The 17573-nt window shown below is 38.2% G+C and overlaps 1 protein-coding gene across 1 annotated transcript in view; it reads left to right on the plus strand.

Moving 5' to 3' along the window:
• Positions 1 to 17104, plus strand: part of LOC131070702 (uncharacterized) — a 58510-nt gene extending 41406 nt beyond the window's left edge. Inside the window, exons 4-6 of the mRNA XM_058006307.2 lie at positions 16028 to 16087; positions 16211 to 16276; positions 16392 to 17104. Coding sequence (XP_057862290.1) covers positions 16028 to 16087; positions 16211 to 16276; positions 16392 to 16589 — 324 coding nt within the window. The 3' untranslated portion in view covers positions 16590 to 17104. The remainder of the gene's footprint in view (positions 1 to 16027; positions 16088 to 16210; positions 16277 to 16391) is intronic.
• The last annotated feature ends 469 nt before the right edge of the window (positions 17105 to 17573 follow it).

Raw genomic sequence — 17573 nt, forward strand, 5'->3', positions numbered from 1 at the left:
CAACATAAAGGGAGTAGAGGATAAGAAGAGAACGCAAAAAAGATAGATTTTATTTTGGAGTTGGAACCTGAATTATTTCAGTGTTTTGATAAAAATAAATCATTTCAGAATTCTCAAGCAGGTTGAAATTCAGCTCTTTGAAGCTGTGAAACAGAAAGTGCTACAATTGAAGAAGAGGAACATTTATTGCAGAAACTTTGAGGTTGGTTCCTCATTTGTGTGGAGTAGGTGCTTCACCTGTTATGTGACTTTTTCTCCAAGAGAAGATAAGGTTATGAATAAACCTTTATATTTAAAAAGGGGATAAAAATAAAGGATATTATTATCCTTTGTCTTAAAGAAAGATTAGTAAAGAAAGGTTAGTAAAAATTCTCTTTTATAAACCTTTATGTTTAAAAAGGGGATAAAAATAAAGGATATTATTATCCTGTCTTAAAGAAAGATTAGTAAAAACTCTCTTAAAAGATAGGTATAATTGCATTAATGAAATGTTAAATAAAGGTGACATTTTCGAAAGGGTGTGATGGTTTGGAAAACCACCCCTTAAAAGGTTATATAAGTCATTTATGTGAGACTTGGATGGGCATGGAGATCACTCATGGAAGAAGAAGAAGAAGAAGGTGGTGACTTGGTGTGCTATGAGGCATTTGGAGAAGGGGCACACAGTGTGTCTAACTCGGGGTACAACGTACACTCAAGAGTGTCTTGGCCAGGGTTGCATTTTTCGTGCCGTGAAGGCATGCGAGGTTATGTGTAAGAACCTGTTTCCTCCATGGAGTGCTATAGCCATAAAGGTCCTGTTGACGTGTATTTTGTACACAATCAAACACAGAATAAAATACCCAAGGGTACCTTATCCTCTCTTGAATAAAGCCTCCGAATGCTGAAGATGTCGCGAAAAGGATCAATCGGGATGACTTCAAGGTTCTTGTATGTAGGGTCTCTACATGTGGATAAGCTCTCTGTGGTATGATGTGATTTGCTGGAATCACAAGGGGACTTACATTTGATGATTGAATGTCTGATCTGCTTTGAATATTTGCTGGAACACAAGATTTTACTAGCTTTGACTTGAAAAAAAGGAAAAAAGATGAGGGCGAGGAAAGGATCTAATCCTAACACTAAGAATGTAAGAACAATGAATGATCTTTGATGAAATTCTAACTAAGTCTTGTTTTGACATCACAGGAACATCTCCACAAGGTTAGTGCGATCTTCGAAGGGAAGCTTTATGATGTTCAAATCATCACTGCAGGCATAGACACCATCAGATTGATGCATATCAATGAAGAAGCGACAATTGAAGTTAAGCTTAAGCTGAATGATTCCAGTTGACTACACAAGGCAAGTTTGCAATCAACAAACTGCTAGTAGTATGGATATACGAATTCCACCATCAATCAAGCACATTTCTTCCACTCATCTAATAACATGAAATCAAATATGAGAAGTATAAAGACCATGCAAATTGTCGAATCGACCCATAAATTTCTCCATTTCTTCAATGAAGTTACAAGTCTTTTACAACAACATCTTGGCAACAATCTTTGCCATCTCTCTCTACTCTACTCTAATTGCTATTCTATCAACTAGCTAATCACCTTCCAACTACTCTCTATCTATCTTCTATTAACTGCTTCTATCTATTTTCTAACTATTCCAGTTACAAAATGAAATGCCAGGGCTTATATAGTGCCCTCAATACAATTCGATGGCTTAGATCAATTCGAGATCAATGGCCAAGATTCAACAATGAAAACCCTAATTAGGGTTTGTTACAACCATTACATAACATTTAATGCTTGACCAATGATAAAATTGTATTGCTTGGACACATGTCCTCTCTAGAAAATTCCACTAATGGATAGCTGGGGTAGGTACATCGGAGTTTGTGCCACCTTCCATGAGTTAGGTACATTGAATCTGGAAATGCTGAGGTGGACCAATTCGATTGGAGAAGTGATGACTAGGATGCCACCTCGTCTGACACTTGTAGCTTGGTAGATATTCAATTTGATGTTGTTGAGAAGCTATCTTTAATTAACTCTTCTGAAATTATCTGCTTCTTCAATGAACCCTTGTTCTAACTCCTTGTGTCCTTGATGTGCAGGATGATTGATGTACCTCGCCTTGGAATACTGGATTGGAGAAGTCGCCCTTGATGACGTTAGTCCAAAGAAGGCCATCCTTGTCGATGCTAGGCTGGAGGAGGTCGCCCTTGTCGATGCTAGGCTGGATCGAAGAAGGTCGTCCTTGTCCTTGCTTGATCGTCCTTGATGAGAACCTGTCGACTTGTAGATCCTCCGGGCTTTGGAGTTGCCATCTTGATACCTACACAACATTTCAAAATTAGTAATATATCTTGAAATCTAAAAATTAAACTTTAAAAGGAAGATTCAAGATTTTAATTTAGGAAACCTCATGATAAATCTTGAGTTATCATTTCCTAATTAACCATGTAATACTTAGATTTCTCCAAAAATGTCTAAAAAATCAAACCTTGAATAAGGGTGTCAAGATGATTTTGCCATACCTCCTCTTGAGTTTTAAACTCTAAGAAATGATGTAAAAATAGATGAATTTTGCTAGGCAAAGTGTAGATCAAAGCTCTCCCTTGGATAAAATGCACCTCCTTTAGCTTGGAAAAGAACTCCACCTTCCTCTTCAAAAATCTGGAAATTCGCCTTCAAATGTCTTCAAAAATCTGGAAATTATCCTCCAAACTAGCAAGAAATACGCCTCCCCAATAGCCTTCAAGATGAATTTCGCCTTCTTTAGTCCACACTTGGTAGAAATTCGCTCCACACAAGCTAGATTTCGCACCTCCTTCCTTGCTTCTCCAAATCGCACTTGAAACAATGAGTGAATGATTTGAATAATGAAAAACACACCCCAAATATATAGAGCGCTCACCATTTCACATCCCCATAGGCCGACTTGATGAAAATAGGCCAAAAAAAAAAAAAAAAACTAAAAAGGAAGAGGCCGACTTAATTAAGCAATAAAAAATGATACCTCAAGCGCTCTTCTTTTAAATTTTAAATTAATAATAATTAATTTCGAAATGCCTCAATTAATAAAAAAAACCGATTTTCCAATGCTCAAAATTAATTATTAAATGCTATGCGATTTTCATTAAATGCCAATTTAATTAGAATTTTTAAAAATATTTCGAATTTTTTTGGCGAACTTGGCATCTAGTGCGATTTGCTAAAATAAGGCAAAAAATAATGAATTTTGATAACTTCGCTCTGGTCCCTTGGAGAGGGACAGGAGCGCTCCTGCATTTTTGTCCTCCATCCTTCATTTTTTTACGTTTGAAACTTCATCCTTGACGTTCAAAATGGCGTTTTATCTGGAACTTTAAGTTCAATTCATGTGATCTTTGGAAGGGGCGTACCTTAGAACATTTTTGCCCTGGTTCCTTGGAGAGGGACAGGAGCGATTTTGCAACTATGAGCTTACTTGTGTTTTGCTAGCCTTCAAAATTATCTTCATTGTACCAATCACGCCCCTTTTCATTCATTTCAAACATAAAACTTGCTTTGCCTTTGCCCGAAGTTTGTCTTGTGAGAAAATCGTTCTGGTCCCTTGGAGAGGGACAGGAGCGCCTAGTGCAACTTGGGTTGATTCTCTCCTTTGTGGCCTATTCAAGTTATATTCAACGGGCAAAACATACTTCCCTTGACCTCTTCAAATCGCGAAATCACTTAAATCTTGCAAAGATAATGCAAATTTGGAATTCAAGCTCCGGTCCTTCAGTGAGGAACGGGAGCAATTTTTCATTTTTAAGCCAATTCGTCCTTTGCTAGTCTTCCAAATTATCTTCAATGGATGAATCTTGCCCTCTTTCATTCATTTCAATCACGCAACTTGCCTTGCCTTTGCAAGAAATTTGTATTTTTAGAAAAGAGGGACGGTCCTTCAGTGAGGGACGGGAGCACTTTTGGAAAAGTGGGACGGTCCTTCAGTGAGGGATGGGAGCACTTTTGACATCTTGGCGTACCCTTTTGTTCTTTAAATCTCTCAATTGCGTCCAAGGCATAAAACATCCTTCGTCCTTCCATCCAAGTCAAGTTTTGCCATAAAATATCAAACAAATAGGAGAAACTTGAAAAAGTGGCACGGTCCTTCAGTGAGGGACGGGAGCACTTTTTGTCATTTGGGTTGATTTACTCCTTTGTAGACTGCTTAAATTATATTCAATGGACAAAACATGCCCTCCTTGATCTCTTCCAATCATAAAATTGTCCTAATCCTGCAAGAACAGTGCAAATTTGAAAATCAAGCTCCGGTCCTTCAGTGAGGGACAGGAGCGAATTTTGCCCTCTAGGCCAAATCTTTTCACTTTTCATCTCGAAATTCCTTTGCTAGGGAAGATTTCACCTTACTTCATGCTATGAATAAAAGTTAATGTCCAAAAAAGGTCTAAAATTGTGCATATAAAGAAAAGCGCTCTGGTCCTTCAGTGAGGGACAGGAGCGAATTTGACCTTCTAGTCAAAAAACTTCATCATTTCATTGTCAAGTCTGGATGCTCTATCATGTTCATTTCGTCCTTCACCATGCCTTTGATGTTCCAATTTGACCAAACAAGGTCAGGAATGACTCAAATAAGCCTTTTCGCCTTGGACCCTTGGTGAGGGACAGGAGCGCTTTGCCTTGGTCCCTAGGAGAGGGACATGAGCGAAATTCTCTCTGGATCCTCAATGAAGGACAGGAGCGAAATTTGACTTTTTGAACTCTCTATCAGGATAATTTTTTATGGAATATAACATTTAAGTATAAGAAATTCTTATACTTTAAGTTATATTCCATATATACTTTCAGGATGTTTGAGAGTGGTTTCAGACCTCCAGGAGTTATATTGCAAAATCTAGTTTTTTGAGGTTTTTCAGTTTCCAGACTTAGTCAAATTTCAGGATCAGGACATTCCAGACTTAACCAAATTTTCAGGATCAGGACTTTCAGACTTAGCCAAATTTTCAGAATCAGGATTTCACTCTAGCAGGACCTGCTATCCTATTGATCTCCCCGACAACACTCAAAAATGCAAAAGCCAACTAACAAAACCCCAAAAGGCCAAAAAAAAACAAACCCTAAAAAGCAAAAAAGCAAGGGTCCCCATCTGCAATGGGGCGATGTGTGAAAACGTCACAACAGGTCCCAAGGCCACTGGAATCTTCTTGGAGTGAGAATGTAATGTCCCCTTTTTAGCTGTTATTTGGCGATTTGTCGTTAGCCCTTTTTGTCATGGTCCTGAGGGCTAACCAGGACATTGTAGGGATTTGCGATGGTTTTGGCCTAGGCAAATCCAGTTTCTGGCCAAACGGAGTTGATTTGATAGGGTTTCCAGGAACTTACTATTTATAGTAAGTCAGTTTGGGCACAGTGTTGGATAAATTTTGGTGCAATTTTGATCAACTTCTTTTTGGTGCATTTATTCATTTGCTTGGATTGCATTTTTTATGAAGGAATTAATTATTCAGGCAAAAATCAAAAGTTTCTAAAGTTAAATTTAATTATTTAACTTACGGGGTTAATTAATGCTGAAGCTAATGTTTAAAAAGGAAATATTAAATGTACCCTCCTTTTGGAGACATAAGGGGATAATGATATTTTATTCTACTATTCCTTTATCCCACATTGATGGTGCTTTGGAATGTGTGCCCAAAAGAAGCAATAAATAAGTGCATTTAATGAAGTTTGAGGTATCTTGGGAATTGTGAATGCTGGAATTTGTGTTTCTGGAGAAATCTGGAAAATTTTCAGGCATTTGGGGACGATAACCCTCAGATGTGACATTTCTCTTGCCTGTGAAAGATCAGGTTTGGGAGATTTTGGAGAAATAAACAGGAAGATTAGTTCATTGAAGCTGATGGAGAGCAATGGAGTCCGTAACAGACAGTTGAGTGCTTCATAGTAATTAGCAGGTATTCTTTGAAACATAGTCTCAGCTTTTGGAAGGAGGAAGACTTCAGGGAAGGAACCGATTTGGTGTAATAGCTGCTAAGGGGTTGAATAGAGGATTAGACACGATTTTTGTAGCCACGTTTTCATACTTGAAACTGAAGAAGTTGCCATTGCTGAAGACTGTAAACTCCACATTGAGAAGATTGGCATCACCTTAGAATACTGGAAACCACGAACTGCTGCCACCGTCAGTATATTCTGGGAACCACGAACAGCTGCATCAACAGTATTGCCAACTGAACAGTGAAAACGCGAGGGTGGATGTCTGCAGGATAATTTACTGTGTACGACGCAGCCTTGTAATGACAGAATCCGACATACTTTGGCATTTTCTTCATTGTCCTGAGTGTATATTGATAGAGCTACCGAACTGATTGAAGAAAGGACTCCTCTGTGCCGTGGATGAACTTTAACAGATCTAGCACGTTGAGTGAAAGATCAAAGAACTCAGCTGGGCATGAGGGTGGTAATTGGCGCGACTGCAACAGCTACTAAGACGTCAACACAGGGGTCAGTAGAATCTCGCACTAATTCTGATGTATTTACTTTGAAGGAAGTTGCCATGTAAACTGTACCGCTGCTTTAGGATTGGTTGATTTGGAGTTATTGTCACTGCTAGTGGTTCATGTTGGTATTGAATAATCAACTAAGTTTATATTTCTTAAAACTGGTCATGCATTGAGTATTTCCTGAGTATTTTTCAGTCTTAGTATTTGTTGAAAAAGTGAAATGGCAAACAATATAAAACCCAAAAAAACCCACCAAGTATCATTAAACAAACATCAGTCCTTAAAGGATCGTCAACCAACTGTTTGACAAAATCTCCACAGCTGACTGTTTGAAAAAAAAAAAAAAGAGAGAACACAGCAGCCTATTACAGAGAATGACTGTTCCAAGTGCTCAAGATTAAGATAAGTATTGGAAAACCTTGATGCTATGAGATATTGAGAATGCTTTATGTATGATTTGCTGATAATATGGTTGAATTAAGTGGCTATGTTATTCCTTTTACTGTGTTATTAATTTACTTTGTAATTATTATCAAATTATTACATGTTATATTTACATTTAATTGAATAATAATTATCTTTAATAAATGAACTTAACATCAACATTTAATCTATTAATTCTGCTGCAATTACTTAATTGAGTTTTGGAGAAAAGTGACCTTACCTTTATTTTTATCCCCTTTTTAAATATAAAAGGTTTATTTCATAACCTTATCTTCTCTTTGAGAAAAAGTCACATAACATTACCCGTGCTGTTCGTGATTCAAGAGAGTTGGTGCTCTCAGTGAGTTGGCACTCACTTTTGTATTTTGGGTTGGTGCCCAAGTTCAGAGAATAAAATTTTTGAGTGCCGTGGGTTTTTATCCGAAAGGGTTTTCCACAAGAAATTTGGCGTTTGTGTCTTGATGTTTTCTCTTTCTATTTCATGAACTTTCTTGTTCTTAAAAAGTTTTCAAAATACTGATTCGCTCCCCCCTCTCAGTATTTTCTATGTGCTCTTCAGTTGTCACTTGCCATGTTTGTCTTATGGTAATGTGTTTCCCTTTTTTGTGATGTGCTTAATTTTGTTGTCTTTTAGTAATGTATTTCCCTTTAGCTTAGGTGTTATAAATTGAATTGACTCTTTTGGCCAATGGATAGACGTTGATGTATGTTAAATCAAAGATTTTGGGGTCCTCACATGGCCCAAGTATGTCCAATGGTCCCCGGATAGAGCCCATTGTTGCAACCTTGCAAAACTTTTAAAGAAAAACCATATATTTTTCCAATTAGGGCCGACCTAGCTTTCCATGCATTGAAATAGGGCCAATTGGACTTGATCATGAACAAATGGCACCATATAATATATATATATAGGGCTGTTTTTGTCATTCATTCGCATTAGTCTTTAGAACAAAAGAAGCAACAATGATCTTCTAACGAGTAGGTTGTTTTAGTCATATCAGATGTCTTCAATACCAACTTGAAGAGGCACTTGGGGAAGGTTAGAGGTTGTTTAATGGCGGTTGGAGCAAGTATAATGAGCAATTGAGGCATTCATAATGGTAGCACAAAGCAAATTGTGCATTTAGGCAGTTGGTGAATGGATAACCATCCTAAATCACACTTTGCTGTCCGACAGAAGGACATGAATCACACAGTCAGAAGCTATTAGCTTGGCCAAGAATGGGAATTCACATAATAGGTATTTATGCCCAACACAAAGGAAATAAACTTGTGAATAGACATGTTTAAGTGGCATGAAGCCCTAAATCATATGGCGGAAGGCAACCATACATAGTCACACAACACGCATAATTGCATGACAAATAGTTGATACATTTAAGGACTTTATGGTTGTGTGACTGAAAGAGCGAATTAAAGCATGTAATTGGTAGGTGGATGAGTGGCAAACTAACCCAACTCATGTGATAGGCATAAGAAACGTTAGTTTAAGTGTTTAAATTTTTGCTCATCATGCACTCAAATCAAACAATATGAAGATGCTGTGCTTCTAGCAATCTGAAGCAGGTCAGTGAGTGGAAATCACATGATAGCATAATGACAAATTTAACAGTAGGGCGAATTCATGGTCAAGGGTACTGTCAATCAAATGCTTTGGGGTTTCAGTCTTTCAGAGAATTTGCCAGTTTTAGAGTGAAAAGAACTTATAGAATCATAAAGGTTGTTTATGTGTTATATTTCTATTTTTAGTAACAGCTATATCTAGCAGCAGTTAGTTCTAGCATTCTATTTTTTGGATAGAGCTGAGAGTTTATTTTTTGGTTGTTTTATTTTATTAGTTCTTTAGATCAGTTTTGTTTTAAAGTTCCTTTCTATTCTTTTTTTTTTGCAGCTTTTTTAGGGATAATTAATTATTATTTTAAATCTTTAATAATCTATATTCTTTATAGCTTATAAATAAATGCTTTAAGCATAAGACTAGAAAAATGGTGGTTGATGCTATATGCCTATGCCGCAGAAATCGCTTTTCAGCGAGTTGTCTTTGTAATTCCTTTAATTAAATTGAAATTGAATAATGTTGTCAAGCTTTGTATCAATGATGTTCACTCAACTAGGTTGTGGCTTTGTATATAACTTAATTCTGTAATTCTTGGAGTCAATATGATCTACGTGTTGTCTTTCCTTCTAGAATCTTGTTTGCATTGAATAGTTAGTCTTTGCTTTAGTTAGGAGGAGCTATTATTGTTTGCGTGTTTAGATAGTTTGACTTCATTAATGATATCAGAAAATCTTGTCTGCAAGGCATGACTGTTAATAGTTTGGTGCTTGAATCTGAGACAAAAACAATGTGTATTTTATAGGCAAGTAGTCATTTCATATCCACGAAGATATTGTATAGTGTTGATATTTGTATATCTTGTCCATAGTTTGTGTCTAGGGTCAATTTAGCTTAGTGTTTAGGTTTAGTTTAAGTCTTAGGGAGCTCTCCTCTGAATTTGAAGAAAGGTTTTACTAAACACATTAATTCCTTTTGTGTTGTTTCAAAAGAGAAATAAAAAATGCTACCAAGAGTATGCCCAATCGAAAGTCAGAATTTAGGATCAAACTGATCTGCATCCCCCTCCAAAGAAATATGACTACCATATTGAAAACTCCAGCCATCCTTCTATGCAAATTCCTAACTAACAACAGGCTTTGCATTAGGATGAGTTACTCTCAATCCCTAGCTGCTAGAGAATCTAAATGAGAACTTTCCACACACTCCTTAGCTATACCACTGCTCGGGGAAAAACAATTACAGCTTTGTTTTCTCACTTCCTGGTTGTCTTATTAATGAAATCCGCTGTTTACAACTTGCAGTCTCCTTTCTTTTGTAATCATAACAGCTATTTTGTAGTAATGGCTACTTCATATAATCCTAGCACTTCTTTTTCCATTTTCCAATAGAGGTCTTAATGATGCAAATTTTTGTAAACACATCAGCCTTTTTCTAGTAATGGCGAGTTGATATAACCCTATCTCTTCTTTTTGCATTTTCCAACAGAGGTTTTATTGATACAATCTTCTATGTGCTGCTGCTGCATGTTATGGATTTGGTTCAGTCTGTAGACAGACCCCTCCCTTGGAATAATTTCTGGTAGTATATCAAATAAATAGAATACCTTCCGCCAAATACCATGTTCTCATTATTAGGTCAGCCTTTTGAAGCTCCCCTCAAACATAGTCTGCAGCTCTATAAATAGCCCTCAGTTCTGTCTTCTCCAAACCTCTCATTGTAATCATGCACTTCAGGTCTGATTTAGGATGAGCAGGGTGGGAGGATTGCAGAGAGAGGGGCTAGCAACTTGATATTCCAGTCTAAGGAGTAAGAGGTTTTTGTTGCTCTGTGAAACCAGCCTCATGCAGTCTCTTCTATTCTCTAATAGAGTGCACCACATCATACATCATGCATCTCCTCCTTTTTCTTATTAACTTGCTCTACCACATTATGTGCCACCACTTGGGTTACAAGTTCACTCAACCAAGTTCAATTGATGAATTTCTTCTATACTTTATGCTTTCATGGATGTCCATCCTGTGCACGGTTCTGTTCTTTCTCTCAGTATGAAACACTGGACTGAAATTGGGGACAACACCATTCCTCATTAACAAGATGATAGTCTCCCCTTCCTGGCACCATACCCCTAGTTTAATACATGGTCTCCTATCATAGAAGAAGGAGCTTTGCCTCATAAATTTATTCAGGTGTCCTAGGTTGGGTTTTGTAGCTCCCATGCCCTCTTAATTCCCCCTCTTTTTATTATATTTATTAAATCTTCCCATGCAATGTTTGTTGGGAATGTGCCTCGAATTCTCCTGACCATGTTCGGGTTGATTGGAGTAGCCTACACCGATGGAGCAGCAGAGTGTTACCTTCTTGGTTGTTGAACACTTTCTGATTGGTGTGACTGAGGCCGATCGGGACAACTCTGGCCGATGAACTTGACTTCTTAGATTCGGTATCGGCTATCGGGAGAGGTTGTTATTTGTTACACCGATGTCTCGATGGGTTAGCTATCTTCTGGCTGGAATGCTTCACATATCGGAATAGCAGGTTTGAAGTCATCCCGATGACTTGACGAAGTCCGGGGTAACTTCGGCTATCGGAATGACTTGTGCAGCGATGTGTCGATGATCCGATGAAGTCGCCTTTTGGCGTTTGGGTCGCATCGGGTTGACATTTTGAATGTCATGCCGATGTCCCGATGAGATCGCTTTACTTGGTCTCAGAGTGTTTCACTTATCGGCATAGTATTATTCTTTGTGTTCCGATGACCCGATGGAGTCACCTTAGGCGGTCGGGCTTGTCATCGGCTATCGGAGGTTCCAGTTTGAAGTTGTGCCGATACCCGATGGAGTCGCCTTAGGCGGTCGGGCTTGTCATCGGCTATTGGAGGTTCCGGTTTGAAGTTGTGCTGATACCCGATGGAGTCACCTTAGGCGGTCGGGCTTGTCATCGGCTATTGGAGGTTCCGGTTTGAAGCTGTGCCGAAGTCCGATGAAGTCGTCTAGTATTGATCGAGGATCAGAGTAACTGCTAAGTGATATTTCCGATGGGTCGATGAGGTCGCCTTCGGTGTTCAGAGATCGAGATAACTTGGAAGCAGTCTCACCGATGGCCCGATAGAGTCATCGGAGATCGGAATGACTTGTGGAGCGATATGCCGATGAGGTGACTCGTGTGCGGTCCGCTTTGGTTATTGGGAGATCGGGTCTACCTGTTGGAGGTTATCCTGATGACCTGATGGAGTCGCTTTCGATGATCGGGATTACTTGTTCATTGTTTGGCTGAAGACTCGATGGTTTGGTGTTGGCATCCTCAGAGTGATTGGGGAGACAGCAGGAAAGTTGTGCCGATGACCCGATGGAGTCGCCTTTGGCGATCGGGTATTATCGGGCGATCGACTCTACCGGTTGAAAGCTATATCGATGGCCGATGGAGCGGAGACTGACTACGGGAGCGAGGTTGAACCGAGATCCAAAAGGTGAACACTCGGACACTAAGGATGAGACTGTCGGTGTATATGAATACGAACCGACCAGACTTCTTGATGCATGTGGGATATTGTGTTTCTCACGAATGCAGACCGACGGTTAGACTTTCTGGTGGTTGGAGCGACTAATTGTCAAAGTGGCCAGAGGAAACCGAAACATAGCTGGACGGATGGAAGACCGTTGGATTCCATAACGGTTATGCCAAATCGATACATTGTAATCTTGGCAGTTACATGTGTTACCTGAGATGTAATCGAGGGCGGAGTCACAGGGCGAAGTCACAGGGCGCTGTTACACAGTGTGGTGTTACAGAGCGGTGTCACAGAGAGGTGTCACAGAGCGGTGGCACAGAGAGGTGGCACAGAGCTAATGGCACAGTGTGACGAGTGAGAAGCTCAAAGTTGCACAGAGCAGAAGGCATGGACTGTCATTAAAGAATGACAGAAATCCTGAGATGCTTTGTCTTGCTCGATGTGTGAGGAGTGACAGAGGTTGATCTGTGGTTGTGTGATAGCAGAGTTCTGAGAACAAAGTCCATAAAAGAGGATTTGAGTACTTTATTGTAACTGTGTTGTTTACTGAATAAAGGGATCTCTTTTTGGTGGTGGGTTTTTTACCCGTAAGGGTTTTCCCACGTATATTTGATGTCTTTCTCTGATGTTATTATGTCTGGTTAATCTTAATCTTCTGTCTATGTTTATCTTAATGTATTGCAAAAAGAATTAAAATACTTCCTTGCTTGTAAATCCCCTTAGAATTGACGTTAGGAGAGCGTTTTCCATGCACTGCTTTCCTTACAATGTCCAGTGTGGAGGTGACCTAACATGGTGGCTGTGACAGTGTCTTTCCATTGTTAGGTTCAATGCTGTGATAATGTATTGCTTCGCCAAAGGTTTATTTATACAAAGCAAAATTGGTGGTATACGTACCATGCAAAACTGCATATCTACCTATTCCATACACATTTCTACGATGGATTTTTTTGGAGGCCATTTTTGAGGGACAGCAGGGGACAAGTTTTAAAAACATAGAAAAAATAAAAAATAAAAATAGCAAAGTTCAAATATTCATATTATCAAATTGAAAAGGCATTCATCATATACATTGTAGAACCAGAACCTTAATACATAACATTAGAGTTGATTTGAGATTTCACATGAGAGTTGGAACTGTTTGTTATGGTCCTCGGAATTGTCAAATGATCAAATATTGAATTGACCTTTAACCTCACCCCATTAGAAGTTTATATAAGCAGCACAACCTAAATAATATAAAGACAAGTGTAGGCTTCACTTCTACCAATTTCACTCATCAAATGAATTTCTCATGCCATTTAATAAATTTCTCAGTCCTGATATAAAATTCAGACTATTACTCAAAATGTTTGAAGGTAGAAAAGATGTTAATGGAAGTAATATTTCGAACCATAATCTCCTTTTATAGCTCAGAACAATAAATCACTGTACATATGATGTCTCTTAGGCAAACAGTAATAATAGTCTAATGGATTCCAATCTTGTGTAATTCACACCTATTATCTCTTTGTCAGACAGTCTAAGAAATGATTATTCGCCACATAAGTAAACCAATCCCTTTACTCAAGTATACACATCAACACAATATACAAACACTGCAGATACAATTAAACAAAATTCAATTACACATAATAATGTGAGAGGTCATAAACATTGTATGCAGTTTCTTACTAATTCTTATGGACAATCTATATTAAGTTGTGGGTGTTGTTTACCCCGTCTTTGCTAATATTATGAGTGGTTGAGTGTATGCAGTGTAACTACCATGCAATGAAGGAAGATTTTCCTGTTTCACCTAGTACAACCTCTGCATATTATGCCCAGCGATGCAACAGAGAGGCTGTATTACAGTGTCTCTTGGACATCATTGACCCAAGTACTTCTGTTTGTATATGTAAAAAAAATCAATGATACAGGTCCTTCATTTCATGTTGTATTTCTATGTTGTTTATTAGCAAGATACATGCAGGCTAGAGTAATGAATTTTCTTATAATTTCCATTAGAAGCCCTTGGTGTTGTAATTTTAAAATAAAATCCTATAGTCAGGTCCTCATTTCGGACAGCTAAGAATTGTGGGTTTCTTCCTCATTGACAATAAAACGTGGTGCAGGTCAGTGATACATATCTATACACATTGCCACTGCCTATTTATTTCATTACAAGTTCTATCTCTGGAGCATTCCATCTAGATACAGGAAACTTCAGTTATACAGAGCAGCAATGAAATGTGCCTGTCCACAAAAGAAGCCAATCCTACTGGTAGGAATCATGGCATAAGACGTTCCAGTGCATATGGGCAGGAGTTTAGAATCAAACCACACAAACGAAAAACAATTTTAGGTTTCAGTTTTATGTAAAGGGATGTGGGGGTCCTTCTGGTTTCCCACGTTCCCTTCTGGTTTTTCTAAATTGTGTTTTTCTAAAAAAGTTTGTCTTGTGCTGGGTCATAGGAGATGGCTAGCTAATGTACCCTGCCATCCCCAGTCCAAATTTTGCAGTACTGCAAACATTTCCTATTTTTTTGAAAATTTGTGTACGGGGGTTGTGGGGAGTGGGGAGTGGGGGCGGCGGTTGATGTTTCCTGCCTGTCTCTGTATCCCCAAAACATCCTCTATAAGGGACTGGGTCCAATTTTGCAGGGGACACGTTCCCAGGGAACATAGGGCACGAGTCTTATGTCTCCAACGGATAATGCACACAGGCAACCTAACTTTTGTATCTGTTTTTATAAAGAAATTTCCTTCTGAAAAATGCAAGTTGAATGTTTGTTGATAAATGTGGTGGTCTAAAATATAAATATTTTGAACTTATGACTCATCTGAATCAAATTCCAATGATTTATGAACCAATCAACCAATGTCTATGCTCCATTTTGAATTAAAAATAAATGCAGCATTTTGTACTTAATTTTCAGAGACCAAGATTAAAAAAATTATTTCACTATTTTCTGCAGCAGAACTCAGTAACATTAAGTGGGTTTCCCAGACTTTTGGAAACAAAAAATATTCCTCCACTAACAAAGCTTGGGAGTTCAACTAATTGTTTGGGTGGCCTAATTGTAAATTCGTCTGCAGTGCCTGAATATTGCTATTCTTTGCGCAGTCTGTTACACTCTGTTTCGAAAGCATCTGTATTTGCTGGTGCAAGGAGTGAGCAGCCAGGATTGCACAATAAGTGCTTTTTTTAAATTCAATTGATGAATGTTTTGCAGATTTGGGAAACCACCTTCCATTATTAATGTTTTACACAACCAGCAAAATGAAGGTCCTCTATGTTGAAGAGATTTCAGTCTTTGTACTTGTAGAATAGATATTGGTCTTGGCCTTGAATTGCAGATGTGGTGTGTAGAAATGATGAAGCACCAAGCTCATTCATGCCCCTTCCTGTAAGTGCTGCTCACATGACCTAATAATGAATAGATTTGTTAGAACTTCTGGCCACTATGGAAATCATGTTCTCTGATTACAGTTAAATGATCCAATAAAATTCAATCACAAGTGCTCTCAAGTTTATTGTGTAGAAAAATGAATCTGATCACAAATGCTTTGAAAGTTTATAAAGAGAAAAACAAAAATCTGTTCAGAAGTGACAGACGAGAAGAAAAAAACACAATTGCCCTTGCTAAGTTCTGCACCTCCAAAACAAAATATACCACCTTTGTTTATTTGCAATAAGCCACCATCGAAGGAAGGTAGCAGAGAAAGGACAAAGTTCTTGCAAACTATAACTCAAAAGCCATGAGCATGACTGGTACAACTGTTAGGTTCAAACGCTGCAGTAATGCATTGTTTCACCAAAGTTCTATTTATACAAAGCAAATTTGGTGGTAGTTCCACTAACTACTCAAAATTACTAAACTACCTACCAGTAAAACGGATAACCAGTAATTATAACCTACATATGATGTAATAATCCTAACATCCATTCTGACCAAGAGGAACAATTTGCAGTCAAGTAAGGTGTGTGTATATGAAGGCTGTACTGTCTGTTGTGTACGACAGAATTTTGATACTGATAGTTTGCATTTTGCAGATATATGTTGTTGATTCTGCGGACAGGGAGAGAATTGGAAAGGCAAAAGCAGAATTTCAGGTTTTTATCACTTTGTTCATTTGGAGAAATAATAATCAATTATCCTAGTTAATGAAACTGCTCAGGATTTTTCATTGACTTCTTTGTTTGTATTGCTACTCTGACTTAGATTTTCTCTCTCAGGCCATTGTGAACGACCCTTTAATGAGGAATAGTGTTATCTTGGTCTTTGCAAACAAACAGGATATGGTTAGTACTGTGATTTAGTTACTTTGGAATATACTTCTCTATTGTAAACTTAGTCATAATTCCATTCTGAAGATCATCATGATCAATGGCTAATATCCTAATTGTGATTAAGTAGAAGGGAGCCCTGTCTCCTGCGGAGGTCTGTGACGGGCTTGGTCTTTTCGATTTGCGTAACAGAAGGTGGCACATTCAAGGTACTTGTGCTACAAAGGGAGAAGGTTTGTACGAAGGATTGGATTGGTTAGCAGCCACTCTAAAGGAATTGCAAGCTGCTGGAATATCTACCTCAGTAGGTGGTTCAGCTGTCCGATGAACCAGGGTTTGCATGAATTATTCCTTGACTATGCTTCCAAGTTTGGACATATGGGAAGAGTTATATACATCCACTTCTTTCACTTGATAACATTTACTCTTCATGAGACAGCTTGGACTTGTTTAAGAAGATAAAGGCTGTTGCAGTTTCAATGTGTCATATTTTTGGATCTTTTCTTTGCTGTACTACATGATGCAAAGATGGTGGTAAATATTTCAGCAGACCCGTTTTTAAGTACATGTATTGTAATGAGGGATGCTCCTTAAGCTCCCTTACTTGTTGATCGAGCTCCCTGTCTATATGCTGAGTGGACAGAAGCCTTATTTGCTATTGTCAGCCGTCTTTCAGTTCTCATTTATGTGAAGTGATTCACTTTCACTGAAAATCCCGATTGGTCCATTTCAATGTGAATTGATTCACTTTCACTGAAAATTCCATTTGGTCTATTTCAGTCTAAGTCCATGTTTTGTGGTGTAAATATTTTATTGTTTCCAAGCTCATTTGTATCGGGATTCTATGCTTCTTTATGAATTTCTTGTTTTACTTTTTCCTTGTATAACGTTGTCAGATACTGAAATTTATCAGTTCGCACTTGAGAGTACATACTGCCATGTTGCTAGCGCTTGTGAGTATAGTCTAAGTTTACCGTTCTTATTGAAGTATGAGGTTTTTGGTCAATTCAGCTAGTGACCTTCATGTGTGATGATGGGATGCCTCGATTAATTCTGTTTATATGTATAATTTTGTAAATTTAGCTGTATACTACTACGATTACTTTAACTTTGTGAGGGTTGCACCGTTGACTCGTGCATTTGGTCTGACATTTATTAAATGTTAAATGCACATGTTCAGCATATAATGGATATATTGCTGTCTTATGCAACTAGCAAGGTTTGTGTACTAAAATTATCGTAAGAAATACATGTTCTTAAGAACTTTGTACTATCATCGACATACACTGACATTTCTTTCTCGATTATGCAC

Source organism: Cryptomeria japonica, chromosome 11, assembly GCF_030272615.1.
Source record: "Cryptomeria japonica chromosome 11, Sugi_1.0, whole genome shotgun sequence".
In the NCBI taxonomy this organism is placed as follows: Eukaryota; Viridiplantae; Streptophyta; class Pinopsida; order Cupressales; family Cupressaceae; genus Cryptomeria; species Cryptomeria japonica.